Below are 22,953 nucleotides of genomic sequence, written 5' to 3'. Positions count from 1 at the left end.
GTTATGTGAGAAATGAGCAGGAATGAAACTGCTATCCTGCTTAGCCTTCTGGGTGGTTTTGGAGTTTGGTTTTTTTTGTGGAGGGGGAAAGGGAGTCTCTTTCTTTTAGAAGCCTAGCCTGGCCTGGAGTGGGATTACAGGTGTGAGCCTGTAACACTTTGGGAGGCCGAGGCGGGTGGATCACCTGAGGTCAGGAGTTCTAGACTAGCCAGGCCAACATGGTGAAATCCCATACAAAAAAATTAACCAGGTGTGGTGGCACATGCCTGTAGTCCCAGCTGCTCAGGAGGCTGAGGCAGGAGAATCACTTGAACCCGGGAGGCGGAGGTTACAGGGAGCTGAGATCATGCCATTGCACTCCAGCCTGGTTGATAGAGCAAGACTTTGTCTCAAAAAAAAAAAAAAAAAAAAAAAGCCTACCTTACACTAATTAATGTAATATACTATAAGTGTATTTCTGGATCTATTCAATGCTAACTTTTTTTTTTTTTTTTTTTTTAAAGAAAGGAGTGAATGGGATAAGAAAATGAATATAGCAAGTGCTGTCAATTCCTTTTGGAGGCTTTGCTGAGAGAGTGGGATCAGGTAGCAATAACTGGATTGAGATGAAGGGATAAAACACAGTTGTGGATTTTTTAAATTTAATTTCGTTTTTGGCTGGGCATGGTGACTCACACCTGTAATCCCAGCATTTTGAGAGGCTGAGGTGGGTGGATTGCTTGAGCCCAGGAGTTTGAGAACAACCTGGGCAAGACCCTGTCTCTTTTTTTTAATGTGAAAAAAATTTTTAAATATTTTTTAAAAGTTAAAAAATACATTTAATTTTGTCTTCATAATAGGAGAACAGAAGTATGCTTGTTTGCTAATTAAAATGATCCAGTAGTGAGGGAGAATTCGATGGTCCTGGAAGCAGAGAAGATACTGTAGGAATGAAGTCCTTGGTAAAAGGCTGGGCATGGTAGCTCACTCCTGTAATCCCAGCACTTGGGAAGGCTGAGGCAGGCAGATCATTTGAGGTCAGGAGTTCGCGAACAGCCTGACCAACATGCTGAAACCCCGTCTCTACTAAAAATACAAAAACTTAGCTGGGTGTGGTGGTGCATGCCTGTAATCTCAGCTACTCGGGAGGTTGTGGCAGGAGAATCGCTTGAACCCAGGAGGCAGAGGTTGTAGTGAGCCAAGATTGCACCACTGCACTCCAGCCTGGGCAACAGTGTGAGACTCCATCTCAAAAAAAAAAAAAAAAGGAATGAAGTCCTTGGTAAAGAAGAGAGTGATTCAGAGCACAGGAGGGCAGGAGCGGGACCACCTTTTGTCAGGATTGGAAATACTTCTATTCTACCAAAAGGAATACAGAAAACAGGTGCACAAACTGGTAAGTTTGTGGATTCAATGGTAGGAGGGTAAGAAATTTCACATGTGACTTTCTATCTTTTCCCGAACATGTGAAGCAAGATTACCAGTCAGAGTAGGGAGTGAGGTTACAGGAGATTCAAAATTGCCTCTGGATCACAGAAGAAAATCCATTTTGTAACATGAAGAATATCAATCTCTAATAACAATCAGACTTCACGGTATAACTCTAGGGGCTTTCCCTGAAGATTGGGAGCAAGATGAAGATAGGCACTATTAGTATTCCCATTTTATGGAGGAGGAAAGGGAGGCTTACAGGGGTTTGAGTAACCGGCCCAAAGAGCCGATAAGTGGTGAAGAGAAGGTTTAACCAGGCCTACGTGACCACCGAACCCGTTATCCAAAAGCCTGCAGTGAACAGTAACAATAATTTAGCACAGACAAGATCATCTCCTGAGTCTTCATTCAATCAACACGTCTCCAACCAGAGGTCATTGTGGCTGAGTGGGCCGAAGATTTCAGGGTGCCTGGGAAGATCCTGTGAGCTGTCAGGTACCTGTGTGTGTGTGTGTGTGTATGTGTATGTGTGTGTGTGTTTGTGTGTGTGTGGTTGGGGGTGGCAGTGTGTGTAGAATGTAAAGTGGCTCGAAAGGGATGCAAACACACATCGACATTCTCAGGCTGTAGCTCAATACCATTCTCTAAAGTGCTAAAGAGTTGCTTTGTTTCAAAACACTAATATATTTTGGAAAAGAAAAAGAATGTTTAAAGGCAAGTCATCTCTCATGTTCTTTCTTCATTCACAGGGCCAGAAAAAAAGTGATATTTCTGGCATGGGCTAGAGGCAGAATACTCTATAAATACAAGGCCATTAAATCCCATGCAGTGGGAACCTGATCAGGGCCTCCTTTTAATTTCCTGACATGAGCTGGCCACTAACGCAATTACCCAGAATCCCCGGAGGAGCCCTCCACCTTCCCAACAAGCACAAAGCGAGTGAGAGCATATTGCATGGATGTCGGCCCAGCTTTCACTGAAATCAAATATCTTTTAGAAAACACTTGGGGAAAGGCAGTCAGGGGCTGAGTGGGGGAGAAGTGGAGCGGGCTTGGGAGGCTGGTCACATGAGGGACGTGAGGTGAGGAGGAGGTGAAGTTGGCAGGGACGGGCTGTCTAGAGAGAATCACTGAAGTCCCACAGCTGCACTGAGGACTTGGGGAGCCCCCTAGGAAATGCAGTTAGTGGTTTTCCAGGGCTTTTCCGGATTTAGGGGCTGAGTCAGTCCACATCCTAGCCAGGCTGCAAAGGCTGACTACCGGGGGAGCTGCCCATCCTGATTCTAGAACCCACAGTGGGGACCAGCCCAAGACAAGGCCACCTTTTAAGATTCCCACCAACAAATCCAGGAAGCAAATCAGGGCGGCCAGACACCAGTCTGCCTCCCCCGACACAAGAGGCAGACTGATGAAAAGCTGACTGTAAATGACAGTGTCTTTGAATCAAACACTAGAATTTTTTTTTTTTTTTTTTTTTTTTTTTTTTTCTGAGACAGAGTCTTGCACTGTCACCCAGTCTGGAGTGTAGTGATGCAGTCTCAGCTCACTGCAGCCTCTGCCTCCTCGGTTCAAGCAATGCTCCTGCCTCAGTTTCCAGAGTAGCTGGGATTACATGCGTGTGCCACCACGCCCAGCTAATTTTTGTATTTTTAGTAGAGAGGGAGTTTTACCATGTTGGCCAGGCTGCTCTTGAACCCCTGACCTCAGGTCATCTGCCCACCTTGGCCTCCCCAAGTGCTGTGAGCCACCGCGCCCAGCCTGAATCAAACACTGGAGTATTTTAACACATCATGGGAGCTGACATTGCAAAGCAATCCCACAGTGGATTCTGCCAAGAGGAGCTGTCCCATCTGTCCCAGGTCCCCACTTTGACCAGTGCCGGAGAGCAGGTATAAAGATCCCTGTTTTACAGTGAAGAAATGGAAGCATGTGGGTGTGAGTAATAATATTAAATGGCAGCCAGGGGTGGTGGCTCATGCTTGTAATCCCAGCACTTTGGGAGGCTGAGGTGGGCAGATCATGAGGTCCAGAGACTGAGACCATCCTGGCCAACATGGTGAAATCCCATCTCTACTAAAAATACAAAAATTAGCTGGGCATGGCAGTGCGCACTTGTAGTCTCAGCTACTCAGGAGACTGGGGCAGGAGAATTGCTTGAACCCAGGAGGTGGAGGGTGTGGTGAGCCTAGATGGCGCCACTGCACTCCAGCCTGGCGACAGAGCAAGACTCCGTCTCAAAAGAAAAAAAAAAAATTACATGGGCAGAAATACCTAATAACCAGAGGCAGAACACAAGCCACCAACTCCTAACCCAGATTTTGTATTCAATTTTTAAAAGAGAAAAATTACTTTTTCTCTGAAAATACAGATTTTTATGTACTAGATTTGCTTAAAGCAAGATAGGCCTTTGGACATCTCCTGCTTTCTACGGTCTGCTCTGGATGTTCCAGGGAGAAAGTCACAGGGAGGTGGCCATAGGATCTGTCCGAACCATGTGAGGAATCTGAAAAGCTTAGATCCCTGAGCTGAGCACAGTCTTAAGAGAGAGGGAGAGCCAGAGAAAGCCCAAGTCTGATCTCTTCTGTGGCTGTTGCTGGGCCCCCAAATTGGGAAACGATCTCTGATTATTTTACCTAAGAAAGGAAAAATCGTAAAACACAAGGAGAGTGTGGCTGGATGCGGGGGAGGATGGTGTTCAGACGTGTAGGTGAGGGGAGCAGAGAGGGCGGAGGCACCCACATCTCTCCCTCTGCAGCCCTCCCCAAGCCCCTGGCCCCCCAACCCCCCCAACCCCCCCAGCAACAGAGGCCCACTGTGGGACCCTAACGCGGAGGAGCAGCCCTGGGGAAGGTGAAGTCCGCCTTTCAGAGTCCCGTCAGAGTCTGAGGTGGGCAATGAGCCCATGCTGGTCTCGGGGGGCCTGGGCCTTGCCTGCAGAGCCAGGAGGGACCCCCAAACAAAAGCCAAGCCAGGCAGCTGCCAAGAGCCCCACCTGGCAGGGGCCCAGGCTGTTGAAGGAGGCATGCTCCTCCTAAGGGGGTCGGTCCCCACGGAGCTTCAGATCCCAGGATCTCTCCAAGGCCCTGCAGGGGACAGAAACTAAATGCGGCTCTCTGCTTTGTGTCATCTCCCCGCTCTTGGATCTGGACCTGCCAGCACTGGTAGGGAGTGGGGGAGGGAGCGTTCCAGTGGCTGTCCCTTCCTTCTTTAGGCAGAGCTCTTTAAAGGGCCTTTTCGGGCTCAGCATGTCTGCCTGGGAGGCCCCAGCCGCCACCCTGGGTAAAGGACATCAACCAAAGGGCTATATTTGCAGCGGGGCAGGGGTGTCAACACTGAGGCGTCCCCTGCACGTCCTGCCCACTTGAGGCAGCAGGGGTCTCATGCCTCTGTCCTCCCAGCACCCCCAATACCATCATCCTGGGACACACAGTGTCCACCTCGTTTCTCTGACGAGTGCCAGTCTGGATGTCTGAGTGGCCACCGGGCAATTGTGGGCCTCACCATCTCCCTTCCTGCCATCAGTGCACCCCTCACCATCTCCTGCTTCCTGGGAAGCCACTAGAAAGTGCCCTTCTCTCTTCCCAGCCCTGCATAGCCCCCAAAGAGACTCTGTTCCGTGTTACGAGATGGTCCAGGAATTGAGTGGGGGTCCCCTCTGGCCCTACCCCATCCCTGCCCTGTGCCATGGGGAGCAGACACTGAACAGGGCAAGGAAAGTTCCAGCCTCTGGGCCCAGCTCCCCTCAAATGAATGTGTGGCTGAGAGTGGGAGTCATCTCACCCCAGCTCCTGCAGGGCTCCATTTTGTCACCTGTAAAATTCAGGGCTATATTGAAAACAATGAGGCTTCTGGCTGCTCTAAGTACCTGGGATGCTGTCAAGTAGGAAGGGAGGCTGCACGCTGCAACCAAGTGGCCCCTGGCCCTCTGCTTGACCTGCTGTTCTCACATCCAGCTTCGTCTCTGGATGTGAGAACAACAGGTCAAGCAGCTCCGTCTCTAGGGCTTAAGAGGAATAAATGAGTCTCCAAAGCTTAGAAACCCTCAGATTCCCAGCACCACACAGAGAGGAAAGTCGAGAGACCAGCACTCAGGCATGCTTCTCTGGCCTTTGTGCCTCAATTTTCCCATCTGTGAACACCAGGAAGCTCTGAAGGAGCAGAAAGAGCCTGGCATAGGAGTCAGGGGACCCAGTTCAGCCACCAGTTTGGATCATCCTATCCAGGAGCAAGACCAAAATTATATAGAGTCAAAAATGAACTAACAGACAGGCTTTCCACAGGATGTGGCCCATTTTTAATCTGGAAAGGAGACTGTTTTTTCGGTTGAGCCCCTAACGAAGCAGCTGGCCTGTCTAAGAGCTGAGTGGTGCGCTCCATCACAAAGGGGTTAAATGAAGCCCTGAATGAGGAGCATTTTAAAAGCCAGTGTGCCATGTCGACACAAAGGCCGCCGAGGGTCTGCTTCAAGAGCTTCTGTTTTATGGATATAGGTGCTGGGCTGAGCTGAGGTGAAGTGGGGGACCTGGAAATGGTAAACGGAAGTGGAAGGTCCAATTTCTATAGCACATGACGGTCCAAGTTGTTCTGACAAAGCATCTTAGGTCTGGGCCCTCATCTTCAGAGGGCCCTGGGAGAGGGGATAGGAGGAGTGCCCTGGGGCTCCCAAGGCTGGGCTGGGCTTCCAGATGCCCACTCCCAGCCTTCCCCCTCCAGGGTCTGCATTCCAGACCTGTCCTTTGGTTCTCTCTGTAGCCCCTTCTGATCACCCCCACACACCTCTTTTCCTGTTTCCTCCCTCTTCTAGAAGGATTCCAGGCCCAGAGCTTAAAAGTTGATCTCTAAGAGTTGTCACTGGCTCCCCTTGGAAGCTGGAGAAGCAGGGAAACCACATACACTCACGACCCATCCCCAAAATGGTACTGAACGAGGTTCCTCAAACTAAAAACATCGTCCGGGCACAGTGGTTCATGCCTGTAATCCCAGCACTTTAGGAGGCTGAGGTGGGAGGACTGCCTGAGCCCGGGAGTTGGAGACCAACCTGAGCAACATGACAAGACTTTGCCTCTACTGATAATATTTTAATATAAAAAAAAGGAGCAAATCAATAGAGAAAGCGAGGAAGAGGAGATCTGGAGCAGTTGTCCCAATGAGAGCTACGTGTCATTTCAAATTTTCTAGTAGCCACATTAAAGAATAGATAAAAAGAAGCATATGATGCTAATTTCACAATGTTTTATTTAACATGTGCAGAAGATTAGCCTTTCTGCATGCAATCACGTTTTTAAAATTATCACCACCAGACTTTACACTGCTTTTTATGGTCCTATTAAGTCCTCTACAGCGGGTATGTGTTGTACACTGAGCACACCTGTTTGGACCAGCGCTCGGAAGCCACGTGTAGTTTGTGGTTGCCATATTAGACAGCACAGCTCTAGAGACAGAGGACACAGGGAGTGAAAGGAGAGGGAAGGGAGAGCATGGGAAGAGAGGGAACAAGGAAGCGACCAGCATTTCCAAGGCAAGAGCCATGTCCTGTCCACCCACCAGAAAACAAATGCCATTCTTCACAGCTGAAGGGAACATTATTTATCATTCCTGGCCTTAATGTGTCTGTCCTTTCCACCCCCGAGCCCTCGAGGGTGCTGGGGGATATAACAGCCTCTTAAGCCTACCCCTCCTAGGGTGGAGGTGGGGTTTGCCCCTAAAGGAAGGCCTTCCCAGAGTGCCAGGCCAGCTAGCTGTCTGGGGCCCAACTGGGGTCAGGGGTTCTGAAAGATCCTTAATGGAGAAATTCCAATTCCCACCTCCTTAAAGGAGGACAGCCACGCAGGCGCCGTGGCAGGCTGGCAGGGTGTGGGAGGAGATGGGCGCCCAGACTGGGTCTCACCCTGGGACACAGATCCGTGGCTTGTGGGTGTCTCACAGGGAATGAAAACTCCCCAGGAAGCAGAGCCTCACGGCAAACCCCAACTCAGTGGGGCCTCTTACCTTCCTTCAGCATCCCCACTTTGAGGCATTTCATGAAGCGGCAGGCCTGGCAGGACTTGCGCCTCCGTTTGGTGATCTCGCACTCATTGGTGGCCGGGCAGCTGTACTCGATGTTCCCTGCAATCAGACACAGAGAGGGTTGCCAGGTGCTGGCCGCCCAGGGCCCCCACCTGCCAGCGCAGGGATGGATGGACGGGGATTTTAATTCGCCAGAGCTGCCACTCCCCCCACCCCGAGGCTCCCACAGGGCAGCGTTCTCAAAGCAGGTGCTCTGAGGTGCTTGTCAGAACGTTTCAAACTCTCTTCCATATGGAGACTCCAGGTCGCAGGTCTGGGTGGACCAGGCAGCCACTTGGGGAAACTCTCCAGAGGATGGCCACCCACAGTGTTGAAGCCACCTGTGGGCGGGGACATCGAAACTCACTGAGCCAGCCTTTTACTCCAGGAGGAGAACATCCCCTGTGCTGACCAGAACATCAGCGCAGACCACCACCACCAGCTCCTCCAGCCTCCAGCCTGGGACCCTGATGTGCGGGAAGAGCCTCTTGGAAACTCTGTGTCCACCAGGATCAAGGCCTGGGTTTTGCATCCCACTGGAGGGGCCCAGGCCACCTGGCTTTGCTGACCTTGAGGATATGCTTCCTCTCACCAAGTTGAAATTTCCTCATCTTCAAAACAGTGAGATAATCTACTAAATGAAGGATTAAACAAGACCGCATACGGACAACTGCTTTAAACACTGTTCAATTCGAGGGGGTCATTTTATAAGCACAGTTCGTTTAGCAGAGGGAATCTGTGATAAATTTTTCAGGCCACTCCTTTCATGGGTTATAAGAACAGCTACCAGGCTGGGCGCAGTGGCTTATGCCTATAATCCCAGCACTTTGGGAAGCTAAGGTGGGTGGATCACCTGAGGTGAGAGTTTGAGACCAGCCTGACCAATATGGTGAAATGCTGTCTCTACTAAAAATACAAAAAAATTAGCCAGGTGTGGTGGTGTGTGCCTATAATCACAGCTACTCGGGAGGCTGAGACAAGAGAATTGCTTGAACCCGGGTGGCGGAGGTTGCGGTGAGCTGAGATCACGCCACTGCACTCCAACCTGGGCGACAGACCAAGACTCTGTCTCAAACAAAACAAAACAAAACAAAGAATGGCTGCCATAAACCCAACCCGTGCTCCTTTAAGCTGTAGGCCCCATGAAGCCAAGACCTTGGGCTGCTCCCCAGTGTCCAGCAGCACTGAGCACAGCCCCCACCATATAGAGACGGGCAGGTAGAATGCAGCAAATGAAGGATCTACGGAGTCCTTCCCAAGAGCTATTCCATGAAAGAGAAAGTAAGTACTAACACTATTCCCATGTTACAGGTGAGTTTTCCAAGTGTTTCTATGCCATGTGAACACAGAGGTCTTCTTTAGGTTGAACTGACCTTCCAGTGCTCTTCCTGGGAGGGCTGACAGTCCAGTCAGGAGAGGCTGCGGCTGCCTTTCTAATACAGGCATCTGCCCTGGGCACGCTGACCTGCTGGCTCTTATTAACGAATATGCATTGAGCACCTACAATGTGCCTGGTAATGGAAGGAAAGGCAATGGGGGGAGAGCGGGGGGCGGGGGCATAACGAAATGCAACTGGAGTGGCCAGGCGCAGTGGCTCGTGCCTGTAATCCAGCACTTTGGGAGGCTGAGGTAGGTGGAGCACCTGAGGCCCGGAGTTCGAGACCAGCTTGGCCAACATGGTGAAACCCCGTCTCTACTAAAAATACAAAAAAACAAGTAGCTGGGCGTAGGGGTGGGCACCTGTAATCCCAGCTACTCGGGAGGCTGAGGCAGGAGAATCACTTGAACCCAGGAGGTGGAGGTTGCAGTGAGCCAAGATCATGCCATTGAACTCCAGCCTGGGTGACAAGAGCAAAACTCTGTCTCAAAAAAAAAAAAAAAAAAAAAAAAAATGCAACTGGAAGGTACAAATGAAAAACAGCACATCACAGTGCTGTTTTGTTATGGTGTCTCTTTGGCTGCCAAAGTCCCAAAGTCACTGAGGTCAGCCTGAGCCAGGGTTTTTCAGAACAGAATCTCTCAACTAGAACACATCTGTCGTTCCAGCCCCACCCAGACATCCACTTCCTGAGGGAGCAGGGAGGAGCTGGAGGCTTGCCTATCTGAATCCTCCACACTAAACCCTACCCACTTCAGAGGAATAGCAGCTAAGATTTACTGTGCACCTACTGTGTGCACAATCTGCACCAGCTCCCTCAGTCCTCACAACAGCCTCTGAAGGTACATCAGTGTCCGATTTCAGACCAAGAAACTGAGGCTCTGGGAGCTGAAGCGGGTTACCCAAGGCCACACAGAGCTCCTGTCCCACCCTGCATCTCACAAGGAGGATGGGGAAATTGGAAGTGCTGCCCCCTAAGGACAGGCGCCTGGTGCTGACGCAGCAGCTGAGGTTGCCTGGTGGGCAGCAGGGGAGAAGGGTGGCCTTGGGCTTCCCTGTGTCACTACCTCCCCACATGGGATATGGATGGAAACCTTTTCTATTGGATTTTCTGGGAACAAGCATGAACCATGTTCTACCATTAAAAAGTGCTTTGAGGTAGCAAAATTACTCAATGTGCCTAACTGTATTGAGTACTCACCTTGGCTCAGTGAGTATTCTCATCCTTTCTTACTGGTGAGGAAAACTATTTCTGGAGCACCTCGGAGATCTACAGGTGAAGGCTAGTGATCCTCCGTCCCTCTCTCCCTCTCTCTCCCTCTCTCTCCCTCTCTCTCCCTCTCTCTCCCTCTCTCTCCCTCTCTCTCCCTCTCTCCGTCTGCCTCTCTCTCCCTGTCTCCCCATCTCCCCCTCTCTCCCCCTCTCTCCCTCTCCCTCTCTCCATCTCCCTCTCTCTCCCTGTCTCCCCCTCTCCCCCTCTCTCTCTCCCTCTCTGTCCTTCTCTCCCTCTCTCTCTCCCTCTCTGTCCCTCTCTCCATCTCTCTCCCTCTCTCAAGTCCAGCAGGCATCACCTTTTTCCCCATCCCATTTCTTGCAGGGAGGGAGCTGGAGGTCATGCTCTGTGCTGGAGGATGGGAGGTGATGGGAAGGGGAAGGGATGAAGATTCTCTGTACTCCTCTTCGCTTTTATCTAGCCCTATTTCTTAGAGCGTTCTGGCTTGGGTGGCTTCTTGGGGAATAATTTCAATATTCATATAAGCCCGGTAAAATTCGAAAGACAAACAGAAAGGAGGGAAACACATATAAAAGCTCATTCAGCCAAGCCTTTATCTTGGCTTAGAAGGCACTGGAAGGTTTGGCCCGTCCCCACCCAGGTCCACCCTCTCTCTGCAGCCTCAACATGCTGATTTCCTCCACTCGCTCTGCATAACTATCACTTCCTGGAACTCCATGGTCTCCTAGGCTGCCAGGCCTTTGCTTTGCAGCTTAGAACAGACTCTCTATGCTCCCTCCACCCTCTGTTCCTCCACATCCCACATGGGGAGGCGCTCCTTCTCCGTGCTGATAACCCATTAATGTCCCCTGTGTTGTATCTCTCTCCCTCCTCCACGTACTCCAGCTCCTCTCTCGTCTCACTGCCTGGGACACCAAGCCACTCAATGCACACACATGGGGAGCTCACACTGGCCAGTGCTTGTTAGGGAGTAGCCACAGCTCTGCTTTACAGATCCTGAGGCTTTCATGTTCCCAGCAACCCTGGAGGTAAATAGATTTTTCTCTATCTTACAGATAAGAAGGTGAGTAGAGGGGCCAGGCGCGGTGGCTCACACCTGTAATTCCCGCACTTTGGGAGGCCCAGGCAGTCAGATCATCTGAGGTCAGGAGTTCGAGACCAGCCTGGCCAACCTGGTAAAACCCCGTCTCTACTAAAAATGCAAAACTTAGCCAGGTGTGGTGGTGCACACCTGTAGTCCTAGCTACTTGGGAGGCTGACGAAGAAGGATTTCTTGAACCCAGGAACCCGAGATTGCAGTGAGTCAAGATTGTGCCACTGCACTCCAGCGACAGAGCGAGACTCTCAAAAAAACAAAAAACAAAAAACAAAACAAAAAAAGAAGAGAAGGTGAACAGAATCCAGGGTATGGGACAGCAAGGACTAGGACCCAGCCTGTCAGGTCCAGCCTGCTCTGAGCCACTGTGCAAAGAGCTCACAGGGCCTGCCATGGGCTTCACAGCTCCAGCTGCCTGGGACCCCTACACCCTTTGCATGTTCTTCACTTTTCCCATGCTTTGCTCTCAGCTGCTCAGCCAATCTGTCCCCTTTTGAGGAAGGATAGGCCACAGGCTGCTGCTCAGAGCAGGGGGGTCAGGAAGTGTGTGTGTGGAGCTGGTACTGGTGCTCTCCCAGGACAAGAGGACCAAGTGCTAACAGCAAGTCCCCAGCCAGGCTCTTCACCCTTTGGGGGCCGGCCTGCATGCATGTGTGTGTGTGTGTGTGTGTGTGTGTGTGTGTGTGTGTCAGTGTGTGTAAAAATAAATAAATTATGTATTTATTTTGGTTCCTTTCAATTTGTTTTATGGCCCCAGCGGCTGGCTGCCAGCAAAGCCAGGCTGGCGGCCTTGCTTTGTAATTTTTTTAAGTGCCTCCTCGATAAAGTGATGAGATTAATCCATCAGAATTCCTGTGGTCTCTTGAGGAGGGCCTAGGAGCGTGCAGGAACAGGGACAGGACATTGGCGGCACACACACATGCAACTGAGGTGTGGAAGTTTTGGGGATGAGTTCTCTCAGGACAGGGACACAGCCAATGGTTAGCAAAAATTCCAGGTTCTAACCTGGGAGTGTATTCAGTATAGACAGGTGCAGACTCCACTTTGGGCACATCACCTAACTTCTCGGAGCCTCAGTTTCCTCATCTGTAAAATGGGTACAGTTCCCAACTCATAAAGTTCTTACCTAAAAAGTTCCCCAGATTCAGGCCAGGCACAGCGGCTCATGCTTGTAATCCCATCACTTTGGGGAACCAAGGCAGGAAGATCACTTGAGGTCAGGAGTTTGAGATCAGCCTGGCCAACATGGTGAAACCCCATCTCTACCAAAAATACAAAAAATTAGCCAGGCGTGGTGGTGGGCATCTGTAATCCCAGCTTCTTGGGAGACTGAGGCAGGAGAATCGCTTAAACCCAGGGGGCAGAGGTTGCAGAGATCATGCCATTGCACTCCAGCCTGGGCGACAGAGTGAGATTCCATCTCAAAAATAAACACATAAAAAATAAACGTTCCCCGGATTCAGTGGCAGAAAGCATATGAAGGTCTTAGTGAAGTGCAGGCACTGGCAAGCAGGCCACCATGGCTGCTCTGCTTATTTTTATATTCAGGCAGATCTTAAACAGCAGGAGTGTCCAATCTTTTGGCTTCCCTGGGCTGCATTGAAGAAGAATTGCCTAGGGCCATGCATAAAATATAATAATGATAACTGATGAGCTAAACAAAACAAAACAAAAACACTCATCCTGTTACAAGAAAGTTTATGAATTTGTGTTGGGCCGCATTCAAAGCCATCCTGGGCCACAGGTTGGACAAGATTGTCTTACAGCATAGACACAACCAAAGGATTCCAGGGTAAGCCTTTTCTAGGTGTCGGATCCGAGGCTAGCCACCAACTCTGATATTTGAGAACATTAAGGTCTGCCTCCCATCCCTAGACCTCAGAGTGGATGCTGCCGGTGCCTGTGGGAGGGAGGCAGGTACTGGTAGAACCTGACCTAGACTTCTCTGTGACCTTAAGGCGGAGGGGTAACCACCGCCATCAGCTCTCTTTGATCCTGTGTTTCCCTGGGAGAAGGAAATCCCAGGGGCATCCCCCTCAGCTGCTCACGAACAGCTGCAGGGAGGAGGGAAGCCCTGCCATGGACTCAGGGAGGGGGTTGCTAAGCTCAGACAAATAGCTCTCAGGGACCTGTGGCCTCAGAGGCTGCTGGCTAATGACAGAGCTCAAGTGGTACCACTCTATGCATCTGGTGTGAAAGGGCTGGGGTGATGGTCACTCAGTTCCACTCCCTTATTTACTCACCCCTGGAGACAGGGACCATCCCTTTCATCTCTGTGTTGCCCAGGGTCCTCTGCCCTCCCGATGCTCCCCTCACCATGAGCTGGATGATCTCATTCATGCCACTGGCTTCCACTATCACTTAATTGGCAATGATCTGCAGCCCGTGCCCATGCCCTTAGAGCCACCCGCCTGCTCATGTGTCTACCTGGATGTCCCCTGGGCCCTCCTCTTTCTCAAACTGAACCCATCCTCATCCAACCTGTTCCTCTTACTGTATCCCTTGTCTCATCAATGGGATGACTAGCCACCTGCAACCGGTCAGAAATGAAGGGGCCTCCTGGATTTTTCCATATCTACCCCTAAGATTCTTTTCATCTTACTTCCTGATACCTCCTCCCTCCCTCCCTTCTGCAACAGTCCTAGTTTCACACTCATCACCCCTTCTGACTACTGTCATGCACTAGCCTGTCTCCATTTCCCTTTCCAATCTATCCTCCACACTGCCTCCTGGAGGTCGGTTAATAACTTTCCCAGGCAAGTTTACCGGTTCTCTGGCTCATCGTAGTACATAGAGCACACCTGCCTACACATCATCCCAAAAGTCCACTAACTGGCAGGACAGGAGTGGGAACTGTCTCAGAGAATGAGGAAAGTAGAAACCTAGGTAGCTAAAGCAAGGGATCCAGATAAGAAATAAGCTAGCCACACTGCAAAACCTCAGAAAGTGTCAGGCATTGAAGACTCAATATACAGCGGCATCAGGAGCTAGAAGACAAAGCTGCAATGGTGTCCAAATTCTGAGGGATAATTATTTTCTTTTCCTTCTTTTCTTTCTTTCTTTCTTTCTTTTTTTTTTTTTTTTGTGAGATCGAGTTTCACTCTTGTTACCCAGGCTGGAGTGCAGTGGTGTGATCTCAGCTCACTGCAACCTTGGCCTCCCAGATTCAAGCGATTATCCTGCCTCAGCCTCCTGAGTAGCTGGGACTACAGGCGTGCACCACCAAGTCCAGCTAATTTTGTAGAGACAAGGTTTCTCCAGGTTGGTCAGGCTGGTCTCGAACTCCTGACTTCAGGTGATCCGCCCACCTCAGCCTCCCAAAGTGCTGGGATTACAGGCGTGAGCCACTGCGCCTGTCCAAGGACAATTATTTTCAACTAGAATTCTGTACCAAACCAAGACATGAATCTAATGTGAAGGTTGGAGGATGTGAAGGTTCCACATATACAAGGTATTGCCAATTTTACCTCTCCTGTACCTTTTGAGGGCGCCCATGAACTACATGCTTTCCCCAGAGAAGGAGTGAACCAAAAAAAAAAGGAAGAGGTAGGATCCAGAAAACAGGGAATACAACCCACGAGAAAAGTCAAGGACATGTCAAGAAGGAAATGGCAATAGGCAAAATAGATTTTTTTGTGAATATAACCATATTAGGACAGTGGGATTTTGTGTGTGTGTGTGTGTGTGTGTGTTGGGATGGGTTGTGTAACTGGAGCTAACTCGTCTTCCATAACAGAAAGTCAAGAAAGAAGGTAAAAATTGCTGTCAGCAAATATAGCTATAAAATCACAATATTACTAAATGATAGAAGAAGAGATTTTTTTAAATGGTTAACTCTGGATTGGAGTGGGAGGAGAATGGGTAGTGCCAGTGACTGCGATCTTTCATTATACAACGTATATATATAAAAATATATATTTATATAAACATATATGTATGTTTTTTGTTGGTTTTTTTTTTTTTTTGAGACAGAGTCTCTTTCTGTCGCCCAGGCTGGAGTGCAGTGGCACAGTCTTGGCTCACCGCAGCCTCTGCCTCCCAGGTTCAAGCAATTCTCCTGCCTCAGCCTCCCAAGTAGCTGGGATCACATGCACCCGCCACCACACCCGGCTAATTTTTGTATTTTTAGAAGCAACGAGGTTTTACCATGTTGGCCAGGCTGGTCTCAAACTCCTGGTGATCCGCCTGCCTCAGCCTCCCAAATTGCTGGGATTACAGGTGTGAGCCACTGTGCCCGGCCTAAAAGTTATGTTTCTTTTATACTCTTTAAACTATTTGCATACCTTATTTTGAAAAGAATTAGAAATAAATTTAAAGTATAAATTTAAGAAATTCTCCAACTGTTGTCCCCCAGAGCAGGGAACAAAATCTAAACTCCAGGGCAAAGCCTACCGGGCCCTTTATGATCTGACCATTTCCAACTTGTCCATCCTAATCCCTTCTCACTGAGGCCTCCAGTTCGTAGGCTCCAGCAGACCTGAACTATCAGTAAGTATAATAGTTCATGGATCTCATGGAGCCCCCAGCCCTCCCATGCCTCCCTCTACCTGAAACTCCTCATGTGGTCCACCTGGCCAGCTCCTCGTTGGAGCCACAGCTCTCACATGGCCTCCTTGGTGACACTTTCTTCCCTTGTGCCCCAGACAGGCTCACATGTTTCTCCCCACCACCCCATGCCCACACTGAAAGCAGCTACCTTAGTGTTTCCTAATCACATTTGTACCTGTGGGCCTCCCTTCTGAACTGCGTACTTTTTGGGAATGGAGATTATTATGTTTTTCATTTCTGTATCTCAAGTACAGTATCTCAATCCTGGTACCTGATTAATATCTGTTGAATAGATAATGAATGCAAATGAATCAAAAGCAAGAGCCCCCACCCAGAGAATCCTAGAATTCCACAACAGTGACCTTTCAGCTACCAAATGCAATTGTCTCCTCTTGGTCTTTCTCCTCCTGGTCCTTCCTGAAGCAGAAGACACCCATTGCCACCCTCTTAAAACAGACTATTTGGTTAGATTTCATCTCCCTTCTCTCTGCAGGGACTCTTGCAACATCTCTGACCACTTCTATATGGATTTCATCAGCTCTGGGGTGCTTGCTTTCTTTTGTTTTTTTAGTCGCCTGGTTTGTAATGAACTAAGATGCTTTCAATGGTAAGATGCATCAGTCAAGAAAGAAAAAAGAATCCACCAATTAGGCTCATGCCTGTAATCCCAGCACTTTGGGAGGCCACGGCCGGCAGATCACTTGAGCCCAGGTGTTCAAGACCAGCCTGGACAACACGATGAAATCCCATCTCTACCAAAAATACAAAAAATTAGCCAAACCTGGTGGCGTGCCCCTGTGGTACCAGCTACTTTGGAGGCTGAGGTGGGAGGATCGCTTGAGCCCAGGGAGGCTGAGGCGGCAGCAAGCCAAGATTGTGCCACTGCACTTCGGCCTGGGCGACAGAGCGAGACCCAGTCTCAAAAAAAAAAAAAAAAGAGCTTTTTTCCAGATTTTATTTGATCCCATAGCCTTCTTACACATACATAAGAGAAAACACAAGAAAAAGAGATTGGTTAAAATATTGTTAAAACATCTCAGTTAGAGTCTAACTCTCTTGATTCATTTTTGATCAGTCACTGTTTTCAGGTTTTTTTCACAGACTCATCCTCTCTACTATCAAGGGCTTTGTTAAGAAAATGTTCACTGTTGTTTCAGGTCACTGGCCCCTACTCTGCAACTTTTGAGGTGCATTTGAGAGCAGCGACAACCAGGGAACGGCTGTCACCTGGTCAGTGGTAACTGTGACAGGCAGCCCAATTCAGAGATGTAACTTGGAGAAAATGTGTGTCTTAGAACTGATGAAATATGGCACTCCTCAGTCTCCTTTCAGGGCCCCTCCTATGCTCTTTCTGTTCAGCAGGGTCCCTCAACCCTTCTCCTTCTAAAGAGCTTTCACTAGAACAGCAGTTCTCAAATTTGAGCTTGCATGAAGCTCACCTGAAGGGCTGGTTAAATCAGATTGCTGGGCCTTGCCCCCCAGTCTTAGATTCAGTACGTCTGGGGTGGGGCCCAAAATTTGCATTTCTAAGAAGCTCCCAGGTGTAGCCTTTGCTGCTGGCCTGAGGGCCACACTTTGAGAACCACAGCCTAGAGGATCTCCTTAGACCTAAAACCCCACTCAAGATTTTGCTTCTGGGCTGTAATTCTAAACTCTCCAGGGTCTCCGTGAACTTATCAAACTCAGTATGTCCAAAACTTTACCCATTATCTCATGCTCCTTCCCACCCTGACTCCCCCAGCTAATGAAATTGTTCCTTCTGGGTATGTATGTTTCCTCCCAATGGCCTTGCCATCTCCCTAGTAGCCTAAATTAGAAATCTAAGAGTCCTCCTTCCCTCAGCGTCCACAATCCAGTCACTATCCTTTTAATACTGAACCCACTTTTTTTTTTTTTGGAGACAGGGTCTCACTCTGTTGCCCAGGCTGGAGTGCAATGGCCTGATCTCAGCTCACTACAACCTCTGCCTCCCAGGTTCCAGCGATTCTCCAGCCTCAGCCTCCCAAGTAGCTGTGATTATAGGTGTGCGCCACCAAACCTGACTAATTTTTGTATTTTTAGTATACGTGGGGTTTCACCATGTTGGTCAGACTGGTCTCAAACTCCTGACCTCAAGTGATCTGCCGCCTCAGCCTCCCAAAGTGCTGGGATTACAGGCGTGAGCCACCGTGCCCGGCCTGAATCCACTTTGGAAAGTACCTCAAGCCTGACTTCTCCTTCTAGGCCTTTTGCCCCGATCTTGGTTTGGACGGCCCTAACTGCATTGTTAAAATTGCTTCCTGTGGCTGATGCGGTGGCTCACACTTGTAATCCCAGCACTTTGGGAGGCCAAGGCAGGCGGATCATGAGGTCAGGAGTTTAAGACCAGCCTGGCCAACAGAGTGAAACCCCCTTCCTACTTAAAATACAAAAATTAGCCAGGTATGGTGGCATGCACCTGTAGTCCCAGCTTCTCGGGAGGCTGAGGCAGGAGAATCGCTTGAATCTGGGAGGTGGAGGTTGCGGTGACCCAAGACCATGACATTGCACTCCAGCCTGGGTGACAGAGTGAGACTCCATCTCAAAAAAAAAAAAAAAATTGCTTCCTACTGGGCACAGTGGCTCACAACTGTAATCCCAGCACTTTGAGAGGCAAAGGTGGGAGGGTCATGAGGTCAGGAGTTCAAGACCAGCCTGGCCAACACAGTGAAACCCTGTCTCTACTAAAAATACAAAAAAAAAAAAAAAAAAAACCCACAAATATTAGCTGGGAGTGGTGGTACACACCTGTAATCCCAGCTGCTGGGGAGGCTAAGGCAGGAGAATCGCCTGAACCCAGGAGGCAGAGGTTGCAGTGAACCGAGATTGCACCACTGCACTCCAGCCTGGGCAACATAGCAAGACTCTGTCTCAAAAATAAATAAATAAAATAAAATTGTTTCCTCACTGGGCTCCCAGCCCCTAGCATCTACTGCTTCCACATCATCATTCCTATTGTTGTCTGAATTATCTTGCTGAAAGGAGATCTGATTAATTCCCTGCTCAGAAGCCTTCAATGAATTCCCATTGCCAAGCATAACTAACAAAACAAATACTATTTATTTCATGTGCCAGGCACTCAGTTACACCCTCACATGCATGTCTCATTTCATTTTTGCAACAACACTGTAGGGGCAGGAACTATTTATTAGCCACATTTTACTGATACGGACATTAAGACTCAGAAAAGCTAAGTCACTTGCCCAAGGTGATACAACTAAGAAATTGTGAAGCTGAGATTCTAAGCCTGGTTAAATAGCCCTCAAATCTTAAATATGACTCCTTACTTAGTGTTCCTTACCACGACCTGTGAAGCCCGGTGCAGTCCAGTCCCATGCTGTTTTTCCAGCCCATCATCCACCACTGAGCCCCCTCCTCTCTTGCTGCCAAGCATGTTTACCTTCCACTCTTGAGAAAGTGTCCCTTCTTCCAGGAAGCCCTCCCTGCCCTCCAGAAGGTATGAACCTTCTCTGAACTCTATGTGTCACCTAAGTCACAGGCTGACCACATTCTGACTTGCACCCTGGCTGTGTCTCCAGAAAGAGGAATTGTGATTTGTTCTGTCATTTGCCAGTGCCCTGCAGACAGCTAACATTTTGTGGGTTTAATGGGCTCTTGTTGTATAGATGAGGAAACTGAGGCCAGAGGAACTCAGTCCTTGCTTGCCCAATGTCAGCCAGTTGGCTAGTGACTGGGCTGGGACCAGCACCTAGCTCCCGACTCCTGCCGACTCCTGCCCTTGTCTCTACACCCCTATCTTGTGTCTCCCGAGATCCGGGATCTGGATCCGCCAGCTGCATTCTCCGGGACAAAAGACCTGGAGGCGACCCAAGGTGGAATAACCCATCAATCACCCCCCTTCCTCTCTCCTAGGGGAGTTTTCTTCCAAGCCTGCATCTGGGCCCCAGGTGAATGGAGGAAGCACTGTGCCAGGCCTCTTTCTTACTTGTTCCTTTTTGTTTTAAGTTAGAGACCCAGGAGTTGCTCAAAGGACTCCCAGTGGCCTGTGCAAAGTTGGCCATCTACCCTGGGAACTCAAGAAGTGCAGACTGGCTTTACCTAACCGCACAGCCCCTCATGGCCATGTATTGTATGTTAGTCAATGGCTGCTACTCTACGAGGAAAAAACCCAAGTGCACCACTCACCATGGCCCCTGGACTTTGTGCATCCTCTCCAGCCCCTTCCACTTCGTCTTTGCTCACTGACACTAGTCATGTTGGTCCTGCTGTCCTGAAACACACTGGCTTTTTCCTCTGCCTGGAACGCTGGTCCCAGGATTCCTTGATGAGCTTCGGCTTACTTTAAAAGTTGCCTTATTAGCACAGCCTTCCCTAATCCTCTTTCAAAATGAGACCCCCTTTCTCAATCACTCCCTGGTCTCATCATTGTTTTTTCTCCTTCATAACACCTGTCTCAGTCTGTCACCATGATTCATTATTTATTCGTATTTATTGTCAACTTTCCCCCCTACAATGCAAGCCCACTAGGGTGGGGGCCATAGGACTGCTTGAGCCCAGGAGTTCGAGACCAGTGTAGGCAACGTAGAGAGACTCCATCTCTACAGTTTTTTTTTTTTTTTTTTAAATAAATTAGCCGGGCATGGTGCTGCATGCCTGTAATCCCAGCTCCTGAGAAGGCTGAGGCAGGAGCCCAGGAGTTTGAGGCTACAGTAAGCCATGATCATGTCTCTGCACTGAGCCTGGGCAACAGAGCAAGACCCTGTGCCAAGAATAAAAAAAAAGAAAAAAAGAAAATTGCTTATGATTTGAGTCTTTACAAGGTCTCACATCAGAGGTGCTATTAAGTCAATCACTTTGTACTGAACAACAATCTACAATTTGGGAAGACACATGGCCCTAAGAAGACCTCAATCAATGCTACTTGCCTGAGTGAATCACTAACAAAGGGAGTAAATAAAAATACACTTTTTTTTCTTTTTCTTTTTTTTTTTTTTGAGACGGAGTCTTCCTCTGTCACCCAGGCTGGAGTGCAGTGTGTGATCTTGGCTCACTGCAACTTCTGCCTCCCGGGTTCAAACAATTCTTGTGCCTCAGCCTCCCAGGTAGCTGGGATTACAGGCATGTGCCACCATACCAAGCTAAGTTCTGTATTTTTAGTAGAGATGGGGTTTCACCGTGTTGGCCAGCTGGTCTCCAACTCCTGGCCTCAAGTGATCCACCTGCCTCAGCCTCCCAAAGTGCTGGGATTACAGGCATAAGCCACCGTGCCTGGCCTGGGAGTAAAGAAATTTAACACAAATTTAGTTATTCCCAGGAAAATAATCTTACAAGTGTTGGGTATCAAAAGCAGTATGTACCTGATACATTGTGGATATCCTGATCATAAGTCAACACAAATAAAGAAAGAACTCCCCTAATGGTGTAGGACGTATACTTATGGCTTAAAATAAAAAAATTTTAGGGATAGCAGCACATACATTCTCATAAAATTTCAATTAACTGATGGAAATGAAGGCAGCACACTGAAACACCGTGTTAAATGACTCAAAAAACTCTAGAGAAGGAAAACAAAGACATTTGTATCAAAGATTCATTTGATAAGCCTTCCTTCACAAAATATGTGTAGAAAAACAACTTTTCAAAAATAATATGTTGTTTTCCATAAGGTAATTTAAAATATACAAGCGTAACTAAGTAATATATTGTTATAAGCAGACATTTGACTATTTTACCTAGATCCCTTAAAGTTTGCATACATGCAAACTGGCCCAACTTCTTCAGTTTGTCCTCCCTGGGAAATGGGAGATCACTTTGTTTGGGGATTGCATTGTATTTAGACACACTGAGAACCTCCTACATGCCAGGTACTGTGAGAAGACATGGGGTTAAGTGAAAATCAAAGTAAATGTGGGCTGGGCACAGTGGCTCACATCTGTAATCCCAGCACTTTTGGAGGCTGGCAGATCACTTGAGACCAGCCTGGCCAACATGGTAAAACCTCGTCTCTACTTAAAAACACACACACACAAAATTAGCCAGGTGTGGTGGCGTGCACCTGTAATCCCAGCTACTTGGAAGGTTGAGGCAGGAGAATCACTTGGACCTGGGAGGCGGAGGTTGCAGTGAGCTGAGATTGCGTCATTGCACTCCAGCCTGGGCAACAAGAGGGATACTCGGTCTTAAAAAAAGAAAAAAAAAAAAAAGTAAGTAAATGTAACCCTGTGCCTTAGGGGCTTACAATCTTCTTGGGGTATCAGACAAAAAAAGGCAATAACCATACAGTGGGATAAGGGTGGTGTGATAGGCAAACCTTTTCAGGGCATCCAGGAGGAATGTGAGGAGAGAATCAGAGAAGGCTTCCTGGAGGAAATGCCCACTAACTGGAGACCTAAGGGACACAAGCTGGGAGTAGAGGTTGGGAGTAGGTGCAACAGAGAGAAGAGTGTATACAAAGTCTAGAAATTGAAAGCATGGAATAAAATCTGAGAACTAGAAAACAGAGCAATCAGGGTGACCACAGCGTGCAAAAGAGAGTGTCATGAGACGTGAGGCAATCCCAGAGGGCGTCCTCAGCCATGTTCTGGAGCTTCGATTCTCCCCACAAGAAAGAAGGGAGACATGGTCATATGTGTGTCCAGGCTGGGAAAGGCCGAGCCTGGTAGCAGGGAGAACAGGTAGGAAGCGGTGGGAGTCAGTAGTGGCCTGCGCTGAAGCAGGAGAAAGAAGACAAGCTGCTGGGTCAAGTGATCTGAAGGAGGGAGAATGAACAGGACTTGGCCACTGGGATGTTAGTTTGGGGTGGGGGTTGGTGGGCGCTGGGACAGGAAGCAGAGTTAAAGGTAAGACTCAGGTGTCTGACTTGAACACGGAGGGCTGATGCAGGCACTGTATTGGGAACACAAGGAGAAATGGTGATGGAAGGAAAACCGCTTCTGTTTAAGACTTCGTGCAACTGGGGTGCTTCTGGGACATCCAAGTGGAAATGTTCATTAGGTGTGAAAGAAATGGAGCTTGGGGAAGAGGATGACAGCAAGACCTATGGAATTAGCATTCCTCCTGATTTCAGAGACAACAGAAGCCATGGATATGAGAAGGAAGATGCTGGGCACAGAAGCTGGGTCAAGAACTGAGAGGAGGAAGAGAGGAAGAATCAGAGTTGAAGGTAGAGTTAATATATATATTACAAGATTGGAGATACTAGAGATAGTTGAATGCTGATGGAAGGAAGGAAGGAAGACTTTAGAAAATGAGCAGGGGAAGACAA

At 48.8% G+C, this 22,953-nt stretch overlaps 1 protein-coding gene across 3 annotated transcripts in view; it reads right to left on the bottom strand.

Moving 5' to 3' along the window:
- Positions 1-22,953, bottom strand: part of ESRRB (estrogen related receptor beta) — a 190,271-nt gene that overhangs the window by 32,020 nt on the left and 135,298 nt on the right. For all 3 annotated transcript variants that reach the window (XM_015144175.3, XM_077941539.1, XM_077941540.1), the window contains exon 3: positions 7,398-7,514. In XM_015144175.3, the coding sequence (XP_014999661.1) occupies positions 7,398-7,514 (117 nt within the window). The remainder of the gene's footprint in view (positions 1-7,397; positions 7,515-22,953) is intronic.

Source organism: Macaca mulatta, chromosome 7, assembly GCF_049350105.2.
Source record: "Macaca mulatta isolate MMU2019108-1 chromosome 7, T2T-MMU8v2.0, whole genome shotgun sequence".
Classification (NCBI taxonomy): domain Eukaryota; kingdom Metazoa; phylum Chordata; class Mammalia; order Primates; family Cercopithecidae; genus Macaca; species Macaca mulatta.
Note: the sequence above shows the minus strand (reverse complement) of the source record. Positions and strands in the feature narration are given on the sequence as shown.